Source organism: Carassius auratus, chromosome 28 (genome assembly GCF_003368295.1).
Source record: "Carassius auratus strain Wakin chromosome 28, ASM336829v1, whole genome shotgun sequence".
Taxonomy (NCBI): Eukaryota; Metazoa; Chordata; class Actinopteri; order Cypriniformes; family Cyprinidae; genus Carassius; species Carassius auratus.
Genome location: NC_039270.1, coordinates 22,865,713 through 22,892,303, shown reverse-complemented (window position 1 = coordinate 22,892,303; position 26,591 = coordinate 22,865,713). Strand labels below are relative to the sequence as shown.

The window sequence follows — 26,591 nt, the reverse complement described above, 5'->3', positions numbered from 1 at the left end:
TGATGGAGTGGGAGTTTCCTAGGCACCATTAAAACAGCTTCATCTTAAATACAGACAAAAAGACAAGCAGACAGGTAAAGACACTGCTAGGGAGACTGGGTCAGCTTTGTATTCTGATCAAAGAACAGTGGACGGCTGCTTTCCTGTACACTTTAATTGTCCCTTCTGCTTTTCTTACGTTTGGGGGGATCAGGAACTGCAAAGCTATCTTTATGAGTCGCTGAACTCACGCCGCCATCTCTTTCTGACCGTCCCTCTCTGTCCTTATGGCTCCCTTCACTGTTTCGGCTATCACTGTGACGATCTTTGTCACTAAGACGGTCCCTCTCTGTGTAGCGATCACGGTCTCCACCAGTTTGCCTGCCACTGTGATGATAATGACTATATCGATGATGACCCCTGTCATCAGCATTCTTATCGCTACAGGATCCCTCTTTTGCAGAAGAGATAGAATAAGAGTCTGAAACTGAGCTCAGGGAGCCTGCACTGCTGAAGCCGCTCATTCTGGTGCCCGAGCTGAGGGGAGGGCAGGGGCGCTGCACAAGATCCCGGGCCCTATGCATAGGCAGTCCTAATGCCATCCCCGGAAAATATATATTCCAGACTTTTCAAGAGCCCATATTTATTTGGGGCCCTGGTAACCAGTACTGGTTTTACCCCCAGTCCGACGCCCCTGGGGGAGGGGTGGCTGCATGGAGGGAAATGAGGAAGAAAACAATGGCAAGTAGGAGATGCGGGTTCCGTCAGGCCCCTCTCGTGATCCTGAAGGCAAAGAACTTAGACTTCCCGCACTGGTCCACCCAGAGCTGCTTGACTTTTTTTTTTTTTAATCACCAACATGAAGTTGTTTTATTTTTGGAGTCTCTCAGCTGAACAAACTCATTAGGTGATTAGTGGAGTACTCAACTTAATCTGTGTGTCTTATAAAAAGAAATATACCACTGGGGAGGATCCAGGAACAGTTTGAAAACATTTTATACTAAGCAGCCCATGGTTTTCTTCTGTTAATTCTTAATCACATTTAAAAATGTTAAACCAAACATCTTATTGGAGGTTTTACTAGTTAGCTTTCTTAAAAAAAAAAAAAAAACTCAGTACGACTAAGCACGGTTTGCATTTCCACTAGAGTTTAGTATCGCTTTAGAGGAGATGGAATCGTCATTCCATGTCACCTCAAGCACTCACTGAATCTGCTCCTCGATCATGGAGCGGGAACATCAGTACTTCCACATCCAGTCACAGCACACTTTGGGTTTCATAATGTGGGCCTTTTGATACAGGAACCATTTGATTGGTTCATGCCAGTCTGGGCAAGTGTGAGATTGTTTTCATTTAAACCTTCAAAACAAAATCAAGACAATGTACGGGAGCATAATTGGGGAAGTCATGGCCTAGTGTTTAGAGATTTTGACTCCTAACCCCAGGAAGGTGGGTTTGAATCTCAGGCCGGCAATACCACGACTTCGTTGCCCTTGAGCAAGGCACCAAACCCCCAAATGCTCCCCCGGTGCTGCAGCATAAATGGCTGGCCACTGCGCCAGGTGTGTTCACTTTGGATGAAATACACAAATTCTGAGTATGGGTCACCGTACTTGGCTGAAGGTCAAGTCACTTTCACCCCCCACTTAATAGGACCCCTTTATAAGACACTCAAGATGGTAAACTTGACAGTGGTCACAAGCAGTTTGGCTCATATGTGAGTGCCAGCAAAGCCACATAACAGGATTCAAATTGTAGATTTAGAGAGAAAAGAGCACAAAACTGCACAATCCATTAAGATCATTTTAATGAAGTCACAGCACTTCCAGTTATTTTTGGCCATGGCCAGATTCCTTAACACTGATGGGCCCAACAAAGAATTTATTCCACCGCAGATCTGAGGAACAAACAAACAGTTAGAAAGAGCGGTGCATAAAAATAAGGTCAATCTAAACTAATCAGACCTTTATGGGGCTGGTCACTTCCTCTTCTGGTACTACACGTGGAGTCACAGCAGCCACACACCTGGTCAGAACCATCTGCAGACACCCAACTGACAAGACACCCTTAAGTTAAAAGCATTTCCTCAGTCACCTGTACACTTTAGGAGGTGGGAGATCATACCCATTAGCAGAGAAGGAACAAGCTTTCTGTTCAGGATTTGGAGTCGTTGTTGCTACGGCCACCTTCACCATGCATGTGATGTAAACCTGCAGAGACCATCATTTGTAGATCATGATAGCACACCATACAAAGCATTGCACAGGTCACATACCAGTCCACTGTCTGGTTGCTGGAACCTGAAAGCCTCTAGCTGAAGCTGCAACTTGTCACCTTGAGTTCGAGGCATGAAGTGAGATCTGGAGCCTGTGAGCTTGGCATCAACCAGGCACCTGGGAAAGGAACCAAGTTAAACTTCATACACCTAGTGTGGGAGACATGAGGTGCACCACTTACCCATTGTTCTCAATAAAGGAGTATCTGGGGACAGATGTGACATCAGGGACTATTGTAGCCACACAGCTGTCCATAAACACACGGATGGGAACATGGCTGTATGAAAGCACAGATGCTTCAAGATTTATGATGTCACCCAGGAAGTATTGGTTAGAAGGCCTCTCGAATCTCCAGTCATCTACAAAGACAACTTTTAGAACAGGTTCACAAGCACTGGATAGTTACAAGAGCATTTGGTACACCAACCGGTCATGAGCTTGAGGGAGAAGACGAAGACCTCCTCTGCAGCTTCCATAGAGGTATATGGGACCCAACTGGGCACTAAGGAATCGCTGCTCACATTATGCTTTCTGCAAGGGAGTCAAACTATCACCTTACCCTGACTTCAGTACATCAGCAGCCTTGAACCCTGACCTCACCTTGAATAGTGACACTCGATTCCAACCACTGCACTAATGCTCCGAACAATAGGAACACCAAGTGAAGCCTCTTGTGGGGTGTGGAGAAGTTTGAAGGTGTAGACAAGCTCATCGTTAGTCACCTGAAGATAGACGAGTCCTGTTAGTCACAAAACACTCCAAGCCACAGAAAGGGAACACTGAAACCTCACCATCACTACACTGCCACATCCATGCAATCCAGACTCAAAGACAAGCACTTGAGCAGAAGGGTCTTCTCCAGTTGCAGTACAGCTTCCCAGTGTAAGAGCAGAGGAGCTCACTAGCTTCCCAATCCCAAAGAAGTCTTTCTTGACTTCCACATATATGGAACCCTCTCTACACTGAGCCGCTACGCTGTTGGGAGGGACAAAGTGACGCGGATCAAAAGGGATGACTGGCTGCTGTGGTTCTTCTGGCAGGTTTGGAAACTGCCATGTCAGTTTTGTCACTGGACCCAGCATCTGTTCTTTTGACTGAACACCAAAAACATCTTGAGAAGGCCTCCTAAAGTCACTCTTGGCTGGTGTTTGGACAGGAAATCTTTGTGGGGCAGATGCAGGTTTACTGGGGCCATGTTTCTTGGGAATTGGAGGCATCCTAGAGTCGGTCTTCTGAACTTTTGCCCTAGGCATAAAGTCACCTGGGGTCCAATCACTTCTCTCGCTGGGACTCCACTGTGCTTCAGAAAATCCCAGCACAAAAAGGAACACCAATCCAAACCCAACTTGCCCAAACCCCATTGTTGTTAAGCTTGCAGTTCAATAATGCATTAGTGCTCCACCATCCAAATCTATACTGCTGAAAATCAAGATGGCTCCACCTCTCTCGTGACCAGCAACATTTTCCTCTATACCAGCTAATTTACTCAATCAATTTGTCACAGGTGCAAACCATTTATTTCTCTTTACTCAAAATAAACTATGCCCCATTTAAGGACATGTTGTATTAGAAGCTATACCAAATAATTGTTTATTTTAATGACAAATTATTAAATAATTAAATTAAAATGACAAATTCTCTGAAACACGACCAACCTTTAAGCCTTTTTGTGTCCTCTTCTTATTAATTCAGAAACATGATCACAGACAGAATTGTTCACTAGAGTTTTCAAAATAATAAAGATCATCGTGTTTCTACACAGTCAGGTTTAGATTGTGACACAGTTGCCTCACATCAGCACATCAATCTTCACAAGAGATGGAAATGGAGCAAGGCAATGCAAGATCATAGTATAGTACATAGATTTTATTGTAGATTCACTAAAATGTTTTCTCCTCCTTCCGATTGTTTTATGACTAGGTTGATCAGTGTGTGTGGATTTACGGTAGACTTCCTTCCTTCAGCTTGAACTACTGCATGCTGAAAGAAACCCGTTAATGGACATTAAGAACAACACACATTAAAACACACTGGAAAATGTCTGGAAAAGTCTTAAACTAAATATATCGTTGACAAATAGTTTATGAAGCAGCACACACAAACACAAAAAGGTTGGCAACTATTAACAAAGAGGTTTTTATTTTTTTATTATTATTTTTTTTCTGTTACACAGCCAACATTTCTCATTTGATTAGTTTCTTCGGAAAGAAACAACTAGCGTGCCACTGAACAGTCACATCTACTTTAACACAACACATAGGCTCATGGTGCATTCTTTTCATCTTGCCAATTCACAATTCTAACTTGCTGAAACAGCCTGTAATGGATGCATTTATTTCTGGTAAATGACAAGGGTGATGGAGTGGGAGTCTCCTAGGCACCATTAAAACAGCTTCATCTTACATAAAGACGAAAAAAGACAAGCAGACAGGTAAAGACACTGCTAGGGAGACTGGGTCAGCTTTGTATTCTGATCAAAGAACAGTTGACGGCTGCTTTCCGGTACACTTTAATTGTCCCTTCTGCTTTTCTTACGTTTGGGGGGGATCAGGAACTGCAAAGCTATCTTTATGAGTCGCTGAACTCACGCCGCCATCTCTTTCTGACCGTCCCTCTCTGTCCTTATGGCTCCCTTCACCATTTCGGCTATCACTGTGACGATCTCTGTCACTATGACGGTCCCTCTCTGTGTAGCGATCACGGTCTCCACCACTTTGCCTGCCACTGTGACGATAACGATCTCCACGATGACCCCTGTCGTCAGCATTCCTATCGCTACAGGATCCCTCTTTTGAAGAAGAGCTAGAGTCTGAAATTGAGCTCAGGGAGCCTGTACTGCTGAAGCCACTCATTTTGGTGCCCGAGCTGAGGGGAGGGGGTGGCTGTATGGAGGGAAATGAGGAAGAGGACGATGGCAAGTAGGAGATGTGAGTTCCGTCAGGCCCCTCTCCTGATCCTGAAGGCAAAGAACTTAGACTTCCCGCACTGGTCCACCCAGAGGAGCTGCTGGACTTTGTGGTGAGTTTTGGAGGAACACCAGATGCTGCCACAAAGTGGTTTTTATACTGAGCCTGAGGGAAAGCAAGAGCAGTCAAACAAAATCCAGAAATTGGTACATACAACTATATCTTTACTGAGGAATTTAAAGGGGTGGTTGAGTGTGATTTCACTTTTTTAACATAAGTTAGTTAGAGCATAAATAATTCTCAAAGTTCAATGCAAAGAAATCACTGTTTAAGGACTAAAAAAAAGACTGGAAGTGACCACAACAAGTCTCTTCCCAGGATTGAGACATCACTAACCATGATGTTAACGTCAACCTGCCCAATAGGGCTGCCGTTTTTAATTGTCGTTTATTCCCTTGAAATTGTAATAGCGATTATTCATTACGATTATCACAATTTACATTGAATGATGTTTATGCCATTGATGCAACTGCATGCTATATTTTTATATTAAATAAGATGTGCTTTTCTATAGTATTAAGCCTCAAATGTCAAATATACATCGGATTGGTTTCTTCTTTAAATTATATAAAAATAGGAATGCTATTACAATGATATACCTATGCTAAAACATTGGAAAAACCCTTTCTAACATGCAGAAAAAAATGCATCTGAAGCAGTCAGAATAACATAAGTGGACTTTCAACGATTAATTGCCACTTTGAACAATTATGTAATTGTGGCATCCATAATTGTGATTGTGATTAGAAAACTGATTAATTGTGCGGCTCTACTGTCCATGGGATGGTAATGGTAAGGGCACGTGATGTTTCCGGACCAAGTGTAAAGCTAACCAATCGGAGCACAATTATGTATTTTGTAGAGGGAGTGGCTTCATAGAACCAGGAACTCAACAGAAGGTTCTAATGAGAACAGAAACAGCGGTGTAAAATAAAATGTCAAATATGTGAAAATAATTTGCTTTTATTAACAACTAAACATAAACATGTGTTACATTGCACCCCAAAAACACAATCAAGCTGATAAACCACTTCATTAAGAGTGGGTGGCAAAAGAAATTCAGTGAAAGATGTGACCAAGACAAAATAAAATAAATAAATAATAATAATAAAATGTACCTGAAATGCTTGCTTCAGGGCAGACATATGCTCTCCCATGGCCCCAGTGGAGGGTTTGTAGGCTTCATAGTTACCAAGAGGAGAACCACAACTACTACTGCGCTCCTGTATGAATACATTTAAAATATTATATAGCTATTTTTTTTATATACATTTATAATCACTGTGGTTTCTGTCCGCAATTGCGAAAAATAATTGTAGACAAAATAACATGGGGGGTGGGCAGAATAAAAAATAAATAAAAAATGTATATACAGTCATGCCCACAAATATTGGCACCCTTGGCAAATATGATCAAAGAAGGAGGTGAAAATTCATCTGCATTGTTAATCCTTTTGATTTTTTATTTTAAAAATTCACAAGAATGTATCCTTTTATTGGATAATAAGAATTTAAAACGGAGGGGAAATATCATTATGAAATTAACGTTTTTCTCAAATACTCGTTGGACACAATTATTGGCACCCCTAGAAATTCTTATGAGTAAAATGTCTCTGAAGTACATTCCTTTTCATATTCACAATTTTGAGCACTCTAGCATGATTATAAACATGAAATCATCCAGCTCTGGCTTCCTTTTTCACAGAAATATAAAGAGGAGGGAAAATAAAGCCCAAATTCCCTTAATCATCCATCACAATGAGAAAAACCAGAGAAAATATTTATGATGTGCAGCAAAAGATATTGGGGCTTCACAAATCGGTGAAGTGGCTTTAAGAAAAGAACTAGAGCAGTAAACATTCCCATTTTAACCATCAGGGCAATAATTAAGAATTCCCCACCAACAGAAAATGATACAAAACTGCCTGGAAGAGGACGTGTGTATATATCATCCTAATGCATGGTGAGGAGGTCAGTTTGAGTGGCTAAAGACTCTCCAAGGATCACAGCTGGAGAATTGCAGAAAATAGTTGAGTCTCTGGTTCAGAAAACCTTTAAAAAAAATTGTCAAACAGAACCTACATCAACACATGTTGTTTGGGAGGGTTTCAAGAAAAAATCTCTTAGCTCATCCAAAAACAAACTAAAGCATATTCGGTTATCAGACATTATTGGAATTTTAAATGGGACTGGCTTCTATGATCAGATGAAACTGAAAAATGAGCTTTTTAGCAGCAAACACTCAAGATGGGTTTGGTGAACACAGAGAAAAAAAGTACCCCATGTGTACAATGAAATATACTGCTCTATTTTTGATGTTGTTGGCCTGTATTTCTGCAGGAGATCCTGGACATCTTGTTTAGATACATGGCATCATGGATTCTACCAAATACCAACAAATAAAAAATCAGTAAGTGACTGACTCCGTTAGAAATCTTATAATGGGCCATGTTTGGATCTTCCGACCGTACAATAATCCAAACACAAGCCTCAGAAATAACACAGAAATGGGTCACTGAGCTCAAAACCAAGCTTCGCTATAGCCATTGCAGTCCCCTGACCTCAACCCTACAAAAAATGAGAGGAGTGAACTGAAGAGGAGAAGCACCAACATGGAGCTGGGAATCTGAAGGGTCTGGAGTGATTCTGGATGAAGGAATGGTCTCTGATCTCTTGTCAGGTGTTCTCTAACCTCATCAGGCATTATAGGAGAAAATTTAGAGCTGTTAAACTGGCAAATGGGGGATTCAAAAAGTATTGAATAAAAGGGTGCCAACAATTGTGTCCAACGAGTATTAGAGAAAAACATTTATTTCATAATGATATTTCCCCCCATTTAAAATTCTTATTATCCAAAGAAATGATACATTTTTGTGAATTTTTTTAAATAAAACATCAAAAGGATTAACAACACAGATGAATTTTCACAACCTTATTTGATCATATTTACCAAGGGTGCCAATATTTGTGGGCATGACTGTATACACACACACACACACACATACACACACATACATATACATAATACATATATATATATATCGAGATGGTTTAGGGGTGAGCTGGACCGCAGACAGAAGGCAAAAGGGCCAACAAGTGTTAAGCATCTCTCGGGGAACTCCTTCAAGACTGTTGGAAGACCATTTCAGGTGACTACCTCAAAACAACATGTGGCTACTTTGAAGAACCTAGAATGACATATTTTCAGTTGTTTCACACTTTTTTGTTATGCATATAATTCCATATATAATTCCACATGAGTTAATTCATGCCTTCAGTGTGAATCTACAATTTTCATAGTTATGAGGTGTGTCCAAACTTTTGGTCTGTACTGTATATATATATATATATATATATATTTATGTATAACAACTTTAAAAAAATAAATAAATACATAAAACAAGCAAGCGAGCAAAAGTAAAGTCAAACTAACAGTGGATTCAGATCCAAGGCCTGGTCTCTCTCTGTAACCCAGGCCTCCTTCTCCAACATTTGGCTTCTTCTCTTTCCCTCCCTTAAAGCGGGACTTCCTTAACCAGGGATTCTAGAGAAAAACAGTAACAACCGTAATTTAAAGTTGATGAGCAAGTCTGTGAAACATGTTGTATCACAAGCTGCATCACTGTGTGGTATGCCACCTGCAACGCGTCCTGCCGAAAGACTATGCAACGCATAGTGAGAGCAGCTGAGAAAATGATTGGTGTCTCTCTATCCCCCTCCAGGACATTTACATATCCCGCCACACGTGCAAAGCCCTCGGCATCGCAGGTGATCCCACCCACCCGTCACACAGCTTCTTCATTCTGCTGCCATCAGGGAGGAGACTGCGTAGTCTCCAGGCCAGGACCAGCAGACTGAAGGACAGCTTCATCCACCAGGTTGTCAGGAAGCTGAACTAGCTCCTGAACTAAATTTCTAACCAAGTCACCAGCAAATGAAGTGTCTTTAGAGGTGAGCAGAGTGTAAGCTAAACCCTTCTCTTCTGGACGACCTGTTCTACCAATTCGATGTGTATGTGTGTCAATGTCTCGTGCTACATCATAGTTCACAACTGTACGGATAGATGAGATATCCAACCCTCGAGCTGAGAAGTGCAAGACAAATTTGAATTAATACATAAAAGGTCACAAATGGAAAGTTCATTTACTCTGAACAGATAAAACTAGACAGATAACGTAAGAACAACTAACTGGCAACATCAGTAGCTACTAATATGGGCAGATTCTTCTTCAAAGTCAACGATGACTTTGTTCCTCTCGCTCTGATCCATGTCTCCATGCAGCAGCCCTAGGCTATAACCTTCCTGATTGAGATTTGTAGCCAGTTCCTCACAGTTAGTATTTTTAGTGACAAAGATGAGCACAGAGCCAGCTGATGTGAACTCAACACAACACGAACGGGGTCAACCAAAAATATCTCACGCCAGGTTTTAAATGTTCTTCCGAAATGTTGCATGGAATAACAAAGCTGTGAGAGATCAGAGGTCATGAAGAGCTAGTAAGTACAATAAATGCATTGGATTGGGTTAATGCAATAATGTATAAGTGCTTTAAAGTAGCAAATTAATATAAATATGAGAGACACTTACTCTGTCGATCAGCACTCGTTGGAAATATAATACCCCTTTCCATAATAGTGAGCTTCATCTTTCAAAATAAATGTAAACAGTTAATTATGTCCTTAGTTTTACCATCAGTTGAAGCCTGAAAGGGGAACAGAGTCGTGTGACAGAGACAGTGATGAAGCTCTTATGTGTTTGCAGTACACAAGACATGGACAGTTAAGACAGCTGACTCCACTGTGTGACCGTCTCTCTTTCTCTCACACACACACCATGAAAAAATTAGGGACCAGTCACCGCACACTTTGGGTTTCATAATGTGGGCCTTTTGATTGGTTCATGCCAGACTGGCCAAGTTTGAGATCCTGTTCTTGTAAACCTCCAAAACAAAATCAAGACTATGTAAGGGAGCATAATTGGGGAAGTCATGGCCTAGTGTTTAGAGATTTTGACTCCTAACCCCAGGAAGGTGGGTTTGAATCTCAGGCCGGCAATACCATGACTTATGTGCCCTTGAGCAAGGCACCGAATCCCCAAATGCTCCCCAGGCGCTGCAGCATAAATGGCTGGCCACTGCGCCGGGTGTTCGCTTTGGATGAAATACACAAATTCTGAGTATGGGTCACCATACTTGGCTGAAGGTCAAGTCACTTTCACCCCCCACTTCATAGGACCCCTTTATAAGACACTCAAGATGGTAAACTTAACAGTGGTCACAAGCAGTTTGGCTCATATGTGAGTGCCAGCAAAGCCACATAACAGGATTCAAATTGTAGATTTAGAGAGAAAAGAGCACAAGACAAATGCACAAACCATTAAGATCACTTTAATAAAGTCACAGCACTTCCAGTTATTTTTGGACATGGCCAGATTCCTTAACACTGATGGGCCCAACAGAGGACTTATCCCACCACAGATCTGAGGAACAAACAAGCAGTTAGAAAGAGCGGTGCATAAAATTAATGTCAACCTAAACTAATCCGACCTTTATGGGGCTGGTCACTTCCTCTTCTGGTACTACACGTGGAGTCACAGCAGCCACACACCTGGTCAGAACCATCTGCAGACACCCAACTGACAAGACACCCTTAAGTTAAAAGCATTTCCTCAGTCACCTGTACACTTTAGGAGGTGGGAGATCATACCCATTAGCAGAGAAGGAACAAGCTTTCTGTTCAGGATTTGGAGTCGTTGTTGCTACGGCCACCTTCACCAGGCATGTGATGTAAACCTGCAGAGACCATCATTTGTAGATCATGATAGCACATCATATAAAGCATTGCACAGGTCACATACCAGTCCACTGTCTGGTTGCTGGAACCTGAAAGCCTCTAGCTGAAGCTGCAACTTGTCACCTTGAGTTCGAGGCATGAAGCGAGATCTGGAGCCTGTGAGCTTGGCATCAACCAGGCACCTGGGAAAGGAACCAAGTTAAACTTCAATACACCTAGTGTGGGAGACATGGGGTGCACCACTTACCCATTGTTCTCAATAAAGGAGTATCTGGGGACAGATGTGACATCAGGGACTATTGTAGCCACACAGCTGTCCACAAACACACGGATGGGAACATGGCTGTACGAAAGCACAGACGCTTCAAGATTTATGATGTCACCCAGGAAGTATTGGTTAGAAGGCCTCTCGAATCTCCAGTCATCTACAAAGACAACTTTTAGAACAGGTTCACAAGCACTGGATAGTTACAAGAGCATTTGGTACACCAACCAGTCATGAGCTTGAGGGAGAAGACGAAGACCTCCTCTGCAGCTTCCATAGAGGTATATGGGACCCAACGGGGCACTAAGGTATCGCTGCTCACATTATGCTTCCTGCAAGGGAGTCAAACTATCACCTTACCCTGACTTCAGTACATCAGCAACCTTGAACCCTGACCTCACCTTGAATAGTGACACTCGATTCCAACCACTGCACTAATGCTCCGAACAATAGGAACACCAAGTGAAGCCTCTTGAGGGGTGTGGAGAAGTTTGAAGGTGTAGACAAGCTCATCGTTAGTCACCTGAAGATAGACGAGTCCTGTTAGTCACAAAACACTCCAAGCCACAGAAAGGGAACATTGAAACCTCACCATCACTACACTGCCACATTCATGCAATCCAGACTCAAAGACAAGCACTTGGGCAGAAGGGTCTTCTCCAGTTGGAGTACAGCCTCCCAGTGTAAGAGCAGAGGAGCTCACTAGCTTCCCAATCCCAAAGAAGTCTTTCTTGACTTCCACATATATGGAACCCTCTCTACACTGAGCCGCTACGCTGTTGGGAGGGACAAAGTGACGCGGATCAAAAGGGATGACTGGCTGCTGTGGTTCTTCTGGCAGGCTTGGAAACTGCCATGTCAGTTTTGTCACTGGACCCAGCATCTGTTCTTTTGACTGAACACCAAAAACATCTTGAGAAGGCCTCCTAAAGTCACTCTTGGCTGGTGTTTGGACAGGAAATCTTTGTGGGGCAGATGCAGGTTTACTGGGGCCATGTTTCTTGGGAATTTGAGGCATCCTAGAGTCGGTCTTCTGAACTTTTGCCCTAGGCATAAAGTCGCCTGGGGTCCAATCACTTCTCTCGCTGGGACTCCACTGTGCTTCAGAAAATCCCAGCACAAAAAGGAACACCAATCCAAACCCAACTTGCCCAAACCCCATTGTTGTTAAGCTTGCAGTTCAATAATGCACTAGCGCTCCACCATCCAAATTTATTCAGCTGAAAATCAAGATGGCTCCACCTCTCTCGTGACAAGCATCATTTTCCTCTATACCAGCTAATTTACTCAATCAATTTGTCACAGGTGAAAACCATTTATTTCTCTTTACTCAAAATAAACTATGCCCCATTTAAGGACATGTTGTATTAGAAGCTATACCAAATAATTGTTTATTTTAATGACAAATTATTAAATAATTAAATTCAAATGACAAATTCTCTGAAACACAACCAATCTTTAAGCCTTTTTGTGTCCTCTTTTTATTCATTCAGAAACATGATCACAGACAGAATTGTTCACTAGAGTATTCAAAATAATAAAGATCATCGTGTTTCTACACAGTCAGGTTTAGATTGTGACACAGTTGCCTCACATCAGCACATCAATCTTCACAAGAGATGGAAATGGAGCAAGGGAATGCAAGATCATAGTATAGTACATAGATTTTATCGTAGATTCACTAAAAAGTTTTTTTCCTCCTTCCCATTGTTTTATGACTAAGTTGATCAGTGTGTGTGGATTTACAGTAGACTTCCTTCCTTCAGCTTGAACTACTGCATGCTGAAAGAAACCCGTTAATGGACATTAAGCCCTTGAAGAACTATTTTGAAGAAGAGCTGGAGTAAAAGTCTGAAACTGAGCTCAGGGAGCCTGAGAACTTAGACTTCCCGCACTGGTCCACCCAGAGGAGCTGCTTGACTTTGTGGTGAGTTTTGGAGGAACACCAGATGCTGCCACAAAGTGGTTTTTATACTGAGCCTGAGGGAAAGCAAGAGCAGTCAAACAAAATCCAGAAATTGGTACATACAACTATATCTTTACTGAGGAATTTAAAGGGGTGGTTGAGTGTGATTTCACTTTTTTAACATAAGTTAGTTAGAGCATAAATAATTCTCAAAGTTCAATGCAAAGAAATCACTGTTTAAGGACTAAAAAAAGACTGGAAGTGACCACAACAAGCCTCTTCCCAGGATTGAGACATAACTAACCATGATGTTTACTTCAAACTGCCCATTAGGGCTGCCGTTTTAAATGGTTGTTTATTCCCTTGAAATTGTAATAGCGATTATTCATTACGATTATCACAATTTACATTGAATAATGTTTATGCCATTGATGCAACTGCATGCTATATTTTTATATTAAATAAGATGTGCTTTTCTATAGTATTAAGCCTCAAATGTCAAATATACATCGGATTGGTTTCTTCTTTAAATTATATAAAAATAGGAATGCTATTACAATGATATACTTATGCTAAAACATTGGAAAAACCCTTTCTAACATGCAGAAAAAAATGCATCTGAAGCAGTCAGAATAACATAAGTGGACTTTCAACGATTAATTGCCACTTTGAACAATTATGTAATTGTGGCATCCATAATTGTGATTGTGATTAGAAAATTGATTAATTGTGCGGCTCTACTGTCCATGGGATGGTAATGGTAAGGGTGCGTGATGTTTCCAGACAAAGTGCAAAGTTAACCAATCAGAGCACAATTATGTATTTTGTAGAGGGAGTGGCTTCATAGAACCAGGAACTCAACAGAAGGTTCTAATGAGAACAGAAACAGCAGTGTATAATAAAAGGTCAAATATGTGAAAATAATGTGCTTTTTTTAACAACTAAACATAAACATGTGTTACATTGCACCCCAAAAACACAATCAAGCTGATAAACCACTTCATTAAGAGTGGGTGGCAAAAGAAATTCAGTGAAAGATGTGACCAAGACAAAATAAAATAAATAAATAATAATAATAAAATGTACCTGAAATGCTTGCTTCAGGGCAGACATATGCTCTCCCATGGCCCCAGTGGAGGGTTTGAAGGCTTCATAGTTACCAAGAGGAGAACCACAACTACTACTGCGCTCCTGTATGAATAAATGTAAGATATTATATAACTAATGCTTTTATTCTATTTCTAATAACTATGGTTTCTGTCCGCAATTGCGAAAAATAATTGTAGACAAAATAACATGGGGGGTGGGGTGGGCAGAATAAAAAATAAAAAATGTTATATACACACACACATATATGTGTATATATATATATATGGACACACCTTCTCATTCAAAGAGTTTTCTTTATTTTCATGACTATGAAAATTGTAGATTCACACTGAAGGCATCAAGGGCTATTTGACCAAGAAGGAGAGTGATGGGGTGCTGCGCCAGATGACCTGGCCTCCACAGTCACTGGACCTGAACCCAATCGAGATGGTTTAGGGGTGAGCTGGACTGCAGACAGAAGGCAAAAGGGCCAACAAGTGTTAAGCATCTCTCGGGGAACTCCTTCAAGACTGTTGGAAGACCATTTCAGGTGACTACCTCTTGAAGCTCATCAAGAAAATGCCAAGAGTGTGCAAAGCAGTAATCAAAGCAAAAGGTGGCTACTTTGAAGAACTTAGAATGACATATTTTCAGTTGTTTCACACTTTTTTGTTATGTATATAATTCCATATACAATTCCACATGTGTTAATTCATAGTTTTGATGCCTTCAGTGTGAATCTACAATTTTCATAGTTATGAGGTGTGAATGAGGTGTTGAGGTGTGTCCAAACTTTTGGTCTGTACTATATACATATACATATGTAGAACAATTTTTTTAAATAAATAAACACAAAGCAAGCAAGCGAGCAAAAGTAAAGTCAAACTAACAGTGGATTCAGATCCAAGGCCTGGCCTCTCTATGTAACCCAGGCCTCCACCTCCAATATTTGGCTTCTTCCCTTTCCCTCCCTTAAAGCGGGACTTCCTGAACCAGGGATTCTAGAGAAAAACAGTAACAACAGTAATTTAAAGTTGATGAGCAAGTCTGTGAAACATGTTGTATCAAACTTGTTGAACCCCATCTGCATCACTGTGTGGTATGCCGCCTGCAACGCGTCCTGCCGAAAGACTATGCAACGCATAGTGAGAGCAGCTGAGAAAATGATTGGTGTCTCTCTATCCCCCTCCAGGACATTTACATATCCCGCCACACGTGCAAAGCCCTCTGCATCGCAGGTGATCCCACCCACCCGTCACACAGCTTCTTCATTCTGCTGCCATCAGGGAGGAGACTGCGGAGTCTCCAGGCCAGGACCAGCAGACTGAAGGACAGCTTCATCCACCAGGTTGTCAGGAAGCTGAACTAGCCCCTGCCCCTGCCCCTGCCCCCGCCCCCGCCCCTGCCCCTCTTCTGCCCCAGACACCTCAGAACTATGAATCCCCTCCCCCCACTAATATATGATGACATGCACCAGTCACTTTGTGCAGCATTGGTCTGCTCACTACCTCATTCACCATGGAACTGATGTCATTCTACTACCTCATCAGTCAGTTAAATAAAATAACTGCTCTTGAGCCCTTTGAAAGTTTAATCAGACTGAATAAGCTTCTTTTTGCACTAAAAATCTTTTATCTGCACGGTTTGTTCACTTCACTGATTTGCACTCTATGTGACATGTGCCTTGCATTGCTTTTTACATTCCCTTATTGTATAGTTGTATGTAAATTTTATATTTGATCTAGATTTTTAGGCTCTACTGCACCGGGGGTCTGAGAGTAACACAATTTCGATTCTCTGTATGCATGTACTGTACATGTGGAAGAATTGACAATAAAGCAGACTTGACTTGATTTCAGGTCATTGTTTTACCTGCATTGCCAGGTCCATCTGCACGACCTGTTCTACCAATTCGATGTGTATGTGTGTCAATGTCTCGTGCTACATCATAGTTCACAACTGTACGGATAGATGAGATATCCAACCCTCGAGCTGAGAAGTGCAAGACAAATTTAAATTAATACATAAAAGGTGACAAATTGAAATAGTTCATTTACTCTGAACAGATAAAACTAGACAGATAACGTAAGAACAACTAACTGGCAACATCAGTAGCTACTAATATGGGCAGATTCTTCTTCAAAGTCAACGATGACTTTGTTCCTCTCGCTCTGATCCATGTCTCCATGCAGCAGCCCTAGGCTATAACCTTCCTGATTGAGATTTGTAGCCAGTTCCTCACAGTTAGTCTTTTTAATGACAAAGATGAGCACAGAGCCAGCTGATGTGAACTCAACACAACACGAATGGGGTCAACCAAAAATATCTCGCGCCAGCTTTTCAATTTTCTTCCGAAATGTTGCACTGAATAACAAAGCTGTAAGAGATCAGAGGTCATGAAGAGCTAGTAAGTACAATAAATGCATTGGATTGGGTTAATGCAAGAATGTAGAAGTGCTTTAAAGTAGCAAATTAATATAAATATGAGAGATACTTACTCTGTCGATCAGCACTCGTTGGAAATATAACACCCCTTTCCATAATCATGAGCTTCATCTTTCAAAATAAATGTAAACAGTTAATTATGTCCTTAGTTTTACCATCAGTTCAAACCTGAAAGGGGAACAGAGTCGTGTGACAGAGACAGTGATGAAGCTCTTATGTGTTTGCAGTACACAAGCCATGGACAGTTAAGACAGCTGACTCCACTGTGAGACTGTCTCTCTCCCACACACACGCACACACACACACAATGTGAAAGAATTAGGGACTGGCATAGCAACATAGCTATCCACAAACACAGAAAGGAACATGAATGTATGACCTTACGGAGGCTTCAAAGTTGATATCACTCAAGAAGTATTGATTAGAAGGACTCTCAAATCTTCAATCATCTGCTTAGAAATTATATTAGTCAAGGTTCACACAAATATGGCACTAGTGAAAGTTGCATTCTACCAACCAGTCATTAGGACACCTAACAATCCTGAATTAATCCTTACCTTGTAGAGTGACACACAATACTAACTACTCCCGATAATAGGACCACCATATGAAGCCTCAGTGTAGATGATGGAAAATGTATAGACAACCTAATTTTCAGTCACCTACAGGGGTTAGGTGTTGCTCAGAGAAACCAACAAACACCCAGAAAACAAGAACATGCATCACTGTCCGTGTGCGGTCACATCTATGCATTTAAGACTCAAAGATGATCACTTGAGTAGAAGGATCTTCTCCAGTTGCAGTACAGCCTCCCAGTCTGTAAGCACCATGTCACTTTTGCCTCTGGACCCAGCAGCAGGTCTTTTGACTGAACACCAAAAATATGTTGAGAAGGCTTTCCAAAGTCACTCCTGGCTTGTCTCTGAATAGGAAACCTTTGTGGTGCTAATGCACTACAGTTATTAGCAGATTTTTTTAACTGAGACATCCTGGTTCGATGCTGTTGAAGCTTAAGCATTACATTGTTTTGCATTGATCTTGCCATTGTGCTTCAGATGAACCAGTAAACACCAATAACTTTCCAAAATCAAGACTATGTAAGGGAGCATAATAGGGGAAGTCATGGCCTAGTGTTTAGAGATTTTGACTCCTAAACCCAGGGAGTTGGGTTTGAATCTTAGGCCGGCACTACCATGACTTAGGGGCCCTTGAGCAAGGCACCAAATCCCCAAATGCTCCCCAGGCGCTGCAGCATAAATGGCTGGCCACTGCGCCGGGTGTGTTTGCTTTGGATGAAATGCATGAATTCTGAGTATGGGTCACCATACTTGGAAGGTCAAGTCACTTTCACCCCCCACTTAATAGGACCCCTTTAAAAGACACTCAAGATGGTAAACTTGACAGTGGTCACAAGCAGTTTGGCTCATATGTGAGTGCCAGCAAAGCCACATAACAGGATTCAAATTGTAGATTTAGAGAGAAAAGAGCACAAGACAAATGCACAAACCATTAAGATCACTTTAATAAAGTCACAGCACTTCCAGTTATTTTTGGCCATGGCCAGATTCCTTAACACTGATGGGCCCAACAGAGGATTTATCCCACCGCAGATCTGAGGAACAAACAAGCAGTTAGAAAGAGCGGTGCATAAAATTAATGTCAACCTAAACTAATTTGACCTTTATGGGGCTGGTCACTTCCTCTTCTGGTACTACACGTGGAGTCACAGCAGCCACACACCTGGTCAGAACCATCTGCAGACACCCAACTGACAAGACACCCTTAAGTTAAAAGAATTTCCTCAGTCACCTGTACACTTTGAGGTGGTGGGGGATCATACCCATTAGCAGAGAAGGAACAAGCTTTCTGTTCAGGATTTGGAGTCGTTGTTGCTACGGCCACCTTCACCATGCATGTGATGTAAACCTGCAGAGACCATCATTTGTAGATCATGATAGCACACCATATAAAGCATTGCACAGGTCACATACCAGTCCACTGTCTGGTTGCTGGAACCTGAAAGTCTCTAGCTGAAGCTGCAACTTGTCACCTTGAGTTCGAGGCATGAAGCGAGATCTGGAGCCTGTGAGCTTGGCATCAACCAGGCACCTGGGAAAGGAACCAAGTTAAACTTCAATACACCTAGTGTGGGAGACATGAGGTGCACCACTTACCCATTGTTCTCAATAAAGGAGTATCTGGGGACAGATGTGACATCAGGGACTATTGTAGCCACACAGCTGTCCACAAACACACGGATGGGAACATGGCTGTATGAAAGCACAGATGCTTCAAGATTTATGATGTCACCCAGGAAGTATTGGTTAGAAGGCCTCTCGAATCTCCAGTCATCTACAAAGACAACTTTTAGAACAGGTTCACAAGCACTGGATAGTTACAAGAGCATTTGGTACACCAACCGGTCATGAGCTTGAGGGAGAAGACGAAGACCTCCTCTGCAGCTTCCATAGAGGTATATGGGACCCAACTGGGCACTAAGGAATCGCTGCTCACATTATGCTTTCTGCAAGGGAGTCAAACTATCACCTTACCCTGACTTCAGTACATCAGCAACCTTGAACCCTGACCTCACCTTGAATAGTGACACTCTATTCCAACCACTGCACTAATGCTCCGAACAATAGAAACACCAAGTGAAGCCTCTTGAGGGGTGTGGAGAAGTTTGAAGGTGTAGACAAGCTCATCGTTAGTCACCTGAAGATAGACAAGTCCTGTTAGTCACAAAACACTCCAAGCCACAAAAATGGAACATTGAAACCTCACCATCACTACACTGCCACATCCATGCAATCCAGATTCAAAGACAAGCACTTGAGCAGAAGGGTCTTCTCCAGTTGCAGTACAGCCTCCCAGTGTAAGAGCAGAGGAGCTCACTAGCTTCCCAATCCCAAAGAAGTCTTTCTTGACTTCCACATATATGGAACCCTCTCTACACTGAGCCGCTACGCTGTTGGGAGGGACAAAGTGACGCGGATCAAAAGGGATGACTGGCTGCTGTGGTTCTTCTGGCAGGCTTGGAAACTGCCATGTCAGTTTTGTCACTGGACCCAGCATCTGTTCTTTTGACTGAACACCAAAAACATCTTGAGAAGGCCTCCTAAAGTCACTCTTGGCTGGTGTTTGGACAGGAAATCTTTGTGGGGCAGATGCAGGTTTACTGGGGCCATGTTTCTTGGGAATTGGAGGCATCCTAGAGTCGGTCTTCTGAACTTTTGCCCTAGGCATAAAGTCGCCTGGGGTCCAATCATTTCTCTCGCTGGGACTCCACTGTGCTTCAGAAAATCCCAGCACAAAAAGGAACACCAATCCAAATCCAACTTGCCCAAACCCCATTGTTGTTAAGCTTGCAGTTTGATATTGTCTTAGGGCTCCACCATCCAATTTTATACAGCTGAAAATCAAGATGGCTCCACCTCTCTCGTGACAAGCATCATTTTCCTCTATACCAGCTAATTTACTCAATCAATTTGTCACAGGTGAAAACCATTTATTTCTCTTTAATCAAAATAAACTATTCCCCCTTTAACGACATGTTGTATTAGAAGATATACCAAATGATTGTTTATTTTAAATATAAAAATGACATAAATTCCATGAAACACAACCAACATCTAAGCCGTTTTGTGTCCTCTTTTTATTAATTCAGAAACATGATCACAGACAGAAATGTACACTCGAGTTTTCAAAATAATAAAGATCATCGTGTTTCTACACAGTCAGGTTTAGATTGTGACACAATTGCCTCACATCAACATCAGCACATCAGTCTTAACGGGAGCTTGTGGCGTTGGAACGGTGAGCCCTACCGGCCGATGAGGAGGAGCAGCATAATTGTGGTGCCCGACCGGGAGGACCCGAGTTGCCTCGACCGGAATAGGTCACGGTGTTGGCGTACAGGTCCTACTGGCTGATAGCAACTGCTATTCAGTGGGTGAAGGTCCTAAGGCTGACCGAGAGGGCCCATGAAGCCTCCGACTGGAGATTTGAGGCTCAGGACAACAGATGTCTGGGTCCTCTAGGTTTGGCAGATAAAATTAAATTCAATTCAAGTTTATTTGTATACCGCTTTTTACAATATAAATCATTACAAAGCAACTTTACAGAAAATTATGTTTCTACAACATTTAGTAGTAGCTTATAAGTGGTGACTGTCAGTTTGTGCACGTTTAACAGGATTTTTAGAAAAATTAATACAAGACGTAGTCAGACAGACGATGAACATTATTAATTAATAATTATTATATGATGCAGTCACACTTGTAACAATATTTGTTAGGTCTGTTTGTTGATTCAGGGTTAGCACCATCTGAGGTCCTCTGAGGGTCAGCATCATCTCTTCTCAGGTGTTTTGGATCCAGATTGGAGCTTGTGTAAATCCTAGTAACCATGGGATGTAAATCCCGTGGCAAAACATAGAAACAAAATAGAGACATCATTATTATCATAGCTGCTGATCCAACAAAGTAAAATTAGTTTAACCCAAGCTAATGAATAAGAATGCACATTTGATCAGATGCAACTACACTCACAATTTAAGAGATACATTATTAGAATGCTTGGCAAAAGAGATGCGTTTTTAATCTAGATTTAAACAGAGAGAGAGTGTCTGAACCCCGAACATTATCAGGAAGGCTATTCCAGAGTTTGGGAGCCAAATGTGAGAAAGCTCTACCTCCTTTAGTGTACTTTGCTATCCTAGGAACTACCAAAAGTCCAGCATTTTGTGACCCTGGGGAGCGTGATGGATTGTAACGTAGTAGAAGGCTAGTTAGGTATGCAGGAGCTAAACCATTTAGGGCCTTATAGGTAAGTAATGATAATTTGTAACTGATACGGAACTTAATAGGTAGCCAGTGCAGAGACTGTAAAATTGGGGTAATATGATCATATTTTCTTGATCTCGTAAGGACTCTAGCTGCTGCATTTTGGACTACCTGTAGCTTGTTTATTGAAGAAGCAGGACAACCACTTAGAAGTGCTTTACAATAGTCCAGTCTAGAGGTCATAAATGCATGAACTAGCTTTTCTGCATCAGAAACAGATAACATGTTTCGTAGCTTGGCAATGTTTCTAAAATGGAAGAATGCAGTTTTTGTAACATGGGAAATATGATTTTCAAAAGACAAATTGCTGTCTAATATAACACCCAGATTTCTTACTGTAGAGGAAGTAACAGTACATCCATCTAGTTGCAGATTGTAATCTACAAGATTCTGTGTAGTGTTTTTTGGTCCAATAATTAATATCTCTGTCTTATCCGAATTTTATTGGAGAAAATTATTTGTCATCCAATCTTTAACATTTTTAACACACTCTGTTAGCTTAGATAATTGAGAAGTTTCATCTGGTCTCGTTGAGATATATAACTGAGTATCATCAGCATAACAGTGGAAGCTAATTCCGTATTTTCTAATAATATTACCAAGGGGAAACATGTATATTGAAAATAGAAGGGGACCTAGGACGGATCCTTGTGGCACTCCATATTTTACTGATGATAAATGAGATGACACCCCATTTAAGTAAACAAAATGGTAGCAATCGGACAAGTAGGATCTAAACCATCTTAGAGCCTGCCCTTGAATACCTGTATAGTTTTGTAATCTATCTATGAGTATGTCATGATCTATGGTGTCGAACGCAGCACTAAGATCAAGTAAGACTAGAAATGAGATGCAGCCTTGATCTGACGCAAGAAGCAGGTCATTTGTAATTTTAACAAGTGCAGTTTCTGTGCTATGGTGGGGCCTGAGACCTGACTGAAATTCTTCATACAGATCATTTTTGTGCAGGAAGGTGCTCAATTGAGCAGACACAACTTTTTCTAAAATTTTAGACATAAATGGAAGATTTGAATAGGCCTCTAATTTGCTAGTACACTAGGATCTAGTTTTGGTTTCTTAATAAGAGGCTTGATAACCGCCAGCTTGAATGGTTTCGTGACCTAAAGATAACGACGAGATAATGATATTGAGAAGCCGTTCTTCGGCTACAGGTAACAACTCTTTCAGTAATTTAGTGGGTACAGGATCTAATAAACATGTTGTGGATTTAGATACAGTGATAAGTTTATTTAGTTCTTCCTGTCCTATGGTTGTAAAGCACTGCAGTTTATCTTTGGGTGCGATGGATGAAACTGAAGTGTTAGATGCTGTAGAATCTACATTCTCTATTGTATTTCTAATGTTATCTATTTTATCAGGGAAGAAATTCATAAAGTCATTACTATTTAACGTTGGTGGAATATTTGAATCAGTTTGAATATTTGAATCAGATAAAAAGATTTGGGCTGAGCGACAAGGAGGACTCTGGCGACATCCGAAGGGAGATCACGACTCATGGCATTGGATGGATGAGACTCACTTGCAGCCGGCAAGTATAGACCCGACCGGGAGAACTCTCGCCAGACGTCTGAAGGGAGCGCACACATCAGACGGGTAAGGGAGAGTGGAAAGGAAAACCCGACTGGGAGGACTCTTGCGGCATCCGATGGGGCATCATATTCAGAACATCGAACGGGTAAGCCTCGCAAGGTGGGGTAAAAGACGTGAGGATAGCTGAGAGGTTTTTCTTTTTTGGCAGTGTCGGATGGTTAAGCCTCGCCTACCATCAAATGGAAAGGTAAGTTCCATGGCCGGGAAACTCTTACCGACGTCCGAAGAGAGCACGCGCATCGAACGGTTAAGCCTCACTGACCGTAGAATGGAAAGGTAAAGGTTGTCTGGCCAGGATGCTCTCGCCGGCGTCCGAATGGAGCACACGCATCGAACGGGTAAGCCTCACTGACCATAGAAATGGAAAAGGTAAGGTTGTCTAACCGAGAGGCTCTTGCCGGCGTCCGAAGGGAGCACATGCATCAAACGGGTAAGCCTCTCCGGATGTGAGACAGAAGAGGTAACATTAAGTGGCCAGGAGGCTCTCGCCAGCATCCAACAGGGAATTCCTGTTCCCGGAAAGAACTGGGTAAGCCTCGCAGGCCATAGGATGGAAAAGGTAAGTTTGTGTGGCCGTGAGGCTCTCGTTGACGTCATATGGGAGTTCGCTACTCACGGCATGAGACTACCCGTAGAATGGAAGGAGGGTTTGTTTGTGTGTTTGGTACTTGCGGCATCGGACGAATTATGGTAGGCCGCCTAATAATGATAATAAAAAAGGTTGATTGGAGAATGAGCCTAATATCGTCTTGGCTATCGTCGATACATGATACGATCACCGCAACCTAGGATGCATGGCATAACTTTCAAGCGGAGGTGATGTCGATTGATGAAAGGCTCCTGCGGGAGCAGACACTGCTGCGGCAGTGGGGAGATACGGGAAAGGCTCCTGTGGGAGCAGACACTGCTGCGGCAGTGAGGAGATATAGAAAAGGCTCCTACGGGAGCGGACACTGCTGCGGGAGTGAGGAGATATAGAAAAGGCTCCTGTGGGAGCAGACACTGCAGCAGCAGTGGGGAGATGTGGAAAACAGAGAAGTAAAGGGGAGCATTAGAAGAGGAGGAGAGACAGCTTCTTGGGTCACCTGCGGAGCTTGTTTCGGCTGTTGTAGATGTTGGCTGCGGGAAGAGTAAAAGGGTTAGTAACATTTGATGGGGCAAGCTAAAAATGAATGGGTAGCCTACTGTGTTTCCATCTTAGCAATTGGTTGCCTGATCTGACAATTCCTCAAGCCTTGTCCACATAATTATGTTCCTGTTGGAAAGCATCTTTCCTCTCGTTTGGCCTCCGGTCTTTTTAGATGGTCTCCAGAGCGGATACATTTGGAACGCTGTTTTCATGTTGCAGTATGGACTGTGGAAACAGAGGCTTTTGAAAATGATGAAGCATGTTTAGTCTTGTAAGACGTTGTACCAAAAGACATGATTATAGCAGTAACGTTAATTTGGAACACTGTTTTCACGTTGCAGTATGGACTGTGGAAACAGAGGCTTTTGAAAATGATGAAGCATGTTTAGTCTTGTAAGACGTTGTACCAAAAGACATGATTATAGCAGTAACGTTAACCCCTGACCAGTCACCCCCCGTTTTTGGCATGGAGACAGAAATTACATAGCCAAAATAAAATGTTTCTGCTCATGATTCTTTCTGACTAGATACATGATCAACATTTGTCCACGAGCTGACACTTCAACATTTATTGTTCAGGAATCAGAATCATTTTCCTGACATAAATTACTAAATAACTGTCACTGAAGTGATGTTTTATTAAAAAAAAAAAAGGTCAAATATCAATACTTTCAATTGATGCACGGTTTGTCAAGATCAAGTAAGAGAGTGATGTAAATTGGCTAATAGCAGTTATGTGCTATTCGCTTCCAAGTGGTTTCTAAAGATATTTTACTTGCCTGTTTTTCATATTACGGTCCTAAAAAGGCAACAGACATTTTACTCACACTTGCTGTCCTGCGTCAAAACACGAGGGCAGCTGTGTTTTAGATGAATTTTGAGTGATCACGCCAGTGAATGGTGAAATAGGTCCCTAAATAAATTGGTCCTGCCAGAAAACTTGCGTGGAAATTAGCATTTAAAATTACATTTATGCATTTAGCAGACGCTTTTATCCAAAGCGACTTAACAGTGCATTCAGGCAATCAATAGTTTTTTTTTTTAACCCATCATGAAACTTAGGTCTGTATCATTTCAGTGAGGTTTAAACGTGCGCGGTAAGGCGAATGTAATGTCTTGGACATTTCAGTGAGGATGAAGGCTTCGTGGTTAAAAATGGCATCGTAATCCGACAGAACTACGTTTGTGTCCATCTTCCAAATCTATGTGCACTCCACACATCAGCAAGTGGCAGTAATGCACCTTTACTCTGGTTTTCCAAAACCGCCATAAAACACTAGTAGAAGAAGAAGATGGAACTGCGTCATGACTTCATTTAACAAACTTTAGCCGCGAACCTGCTTTTTAGCGTCTTCACGTGAAAATTTATTGGTTTACGTCTGCGCCGCTAGAGGAAGCGGCCTCGAACTGCGCCTCGGGCGGAAAAGCCACGGTGAAAGGCTGATCCACGACGGGAAGTGAGAGAGGCTTGCTGCGGTGAGAACTGGGGTGTGGCCCTGGCTGGTTGAATGCCTGCTGCTTCTGCAATCCAGCACTCAAGGGGAGCGCGGTCTTTGGGCGGCATGATGTTATGCCGAGCAAGGCGAGCTCGGAGCTTGCACGGTCAATTGGCCACGACGTATCGTGTGGCTTGGCGAGGAGAGCAGCTGTCACGATGATGCTTAATGGTGGTCAATGGCCGTGTTTGGCTGGGTAGGATTGATTGCGGGTCCGGCGAAAGCAGCAGATCTGATAAATCCCCAGTATAGCTCTCTTCGTTGGTAGCAAAATTGGGTCTGTGATAAGGTGACAGACGAAGCGAACCAGCATGCTGATAAATCGTCAATGGATAGAGGTAAGTCAGCTATATTTATACTATAGGGATGATTACTTGATTTTGGTCCACGTTTGTCGATTAGGCTAAGTATCTAATGCGCGCTTCCCAAATCTTGTTAATAAAATGAGATATTGAGCTTCACAACATAAAAAAAAAAATTCCCATAATGTAAATAAGTTGTCACAGACAACAATATGGGAATAACTCCAATTGACAAAAAGGTCAGATATAACCTTATAATTCCAAGGGGACGAATTCACAATTCTAACTGGCATTTATTTCTGGCAGTTTGAGATCCTGTTCTTGTAAACCTCCAAAACAAAATCAAGACTATGTAAGGGAGCAGAATTGGGGAAGTCATGGCCTAGTGTTTAGAGATTTTGACTCCTAACCCCAGGGAGGTGGGTTTGAATCTCAGGTCGGCAATACCACAACTTAGGTGCCCTTGATCAAAGGCACTGAACCCCAAACTG

General features: G+C 42.1%; 3 protein-coding genes, 1 long non-coding RNA gene and 1 pseudogene across 4 annotated transcripts; all 5 read right to left on the bottom strand.

Moving 5' to 3' along the window:
- Positions 1–1,764: 1,764 nt before the first annotated feature.
- LOC113047194 (zona pellucida sperm-binding protein 3-like) lies at positions 1,765–3,650 on the bottom strand. Its single transcript, XM_026208516.1, has 8 exons — positions 3,047–3,650; positions 2,856–2,977; positions 2,683–2,786; positions 2,437–2,614; positions 2,255–2,372; positions 2,104–2,189; positions 1,944–2,032; positions 1,765–1,876 (listed from the first exon to the last, which is right to left on the bottom strand). Exons 1-8 carry the CDS (start codon positions 3,614–3,616, stop codon positions 1,809–1,811), a joined length of 1,335 nt encoding a protein of 444 aa, XP_026064301.1. The 5' UTR covers positions 3,617–3,650; the 3' UTR covers positions 1,765–1,808.
- A 791-nt stretch (positions 3,651–4,441) lies between these two features.
- LOC113047398 (ATP-dependent RNA helicase DDX42-like) lies at positions 4,442–16,814 on the bottom strand (annotated as a pseudogene).
- LOC113047198 (zona pellucida sperm-binding protein 3-like) lies at positions 10,595–12,465 on the bottom strand. The gene is made up of 8 exons (XM_026208521.1): positions 11,871–12,465; positions 11,680–11,801; positions 11,507–11,610; positions 11,261–11,438; positions 11,078–11,195; positions 10,927–11,012; positions 10,767–10,855; positions 10,595–10,699 (listed from the first exon to the last, which is right to left on the bottom strand). Exons 1-8 carry the CDS (start codon positions 12,438–12,440, stop codon positions 10,632–10,634), a joined length of 1,335 nt encoding a protein of 444 aa, XP_026064306.1. The 5' UTR covers positions 12,441–12,465; the 3' UTR covers positions 10,595–10,631.
- LOC113047224 (uncharacterized) lies at positions 13,156–15,187 on the bottom strand. Its single transcript, XR_003276223.1, has 3 exons — positions 15,164–15,187; positions 14,271–14,375; positions 13,156–13,258 (listed from the first exon to the last, which is right to left on the bottom strand). It is a non-coding gene; the product is annotated as an uncharacterized LOC113047224 (long non-coding RNA).
- Positions 16,815–18,221: 1,407 nt separating the features above from the next.
- LOC113047195 (zona pellucida sperm-binding protein 3-like) lies at positions 18,222–20,102 on the bottom strand. The gene is made up of 8 exons (XM_026208517.1): positions 19,503–20,102; positions 19,312–19,433; positions 19,139–19,242; positions 18,893–19,070; positions 18,710–18,827; positions 18,559–18,644; positions 18,398–18,486; positions 18,222–18,330 (listed from the first exon to the last, which is right to left on the bottom strand). Exons 1-8 carry the CDS (start codon positions 20,070–20,072, stop codon positions 18,263–18,265), a joined length of 1,335 nt encoding a protein of 444 aa, XP_026064302.1. The 5' UTR covers positions 20,073–20,102; the 3' UTR covers positions 18,222–18,262.
- Between the last annotated feature and the right edge of the window lie 6,489 nt (positions 20,103–26,591).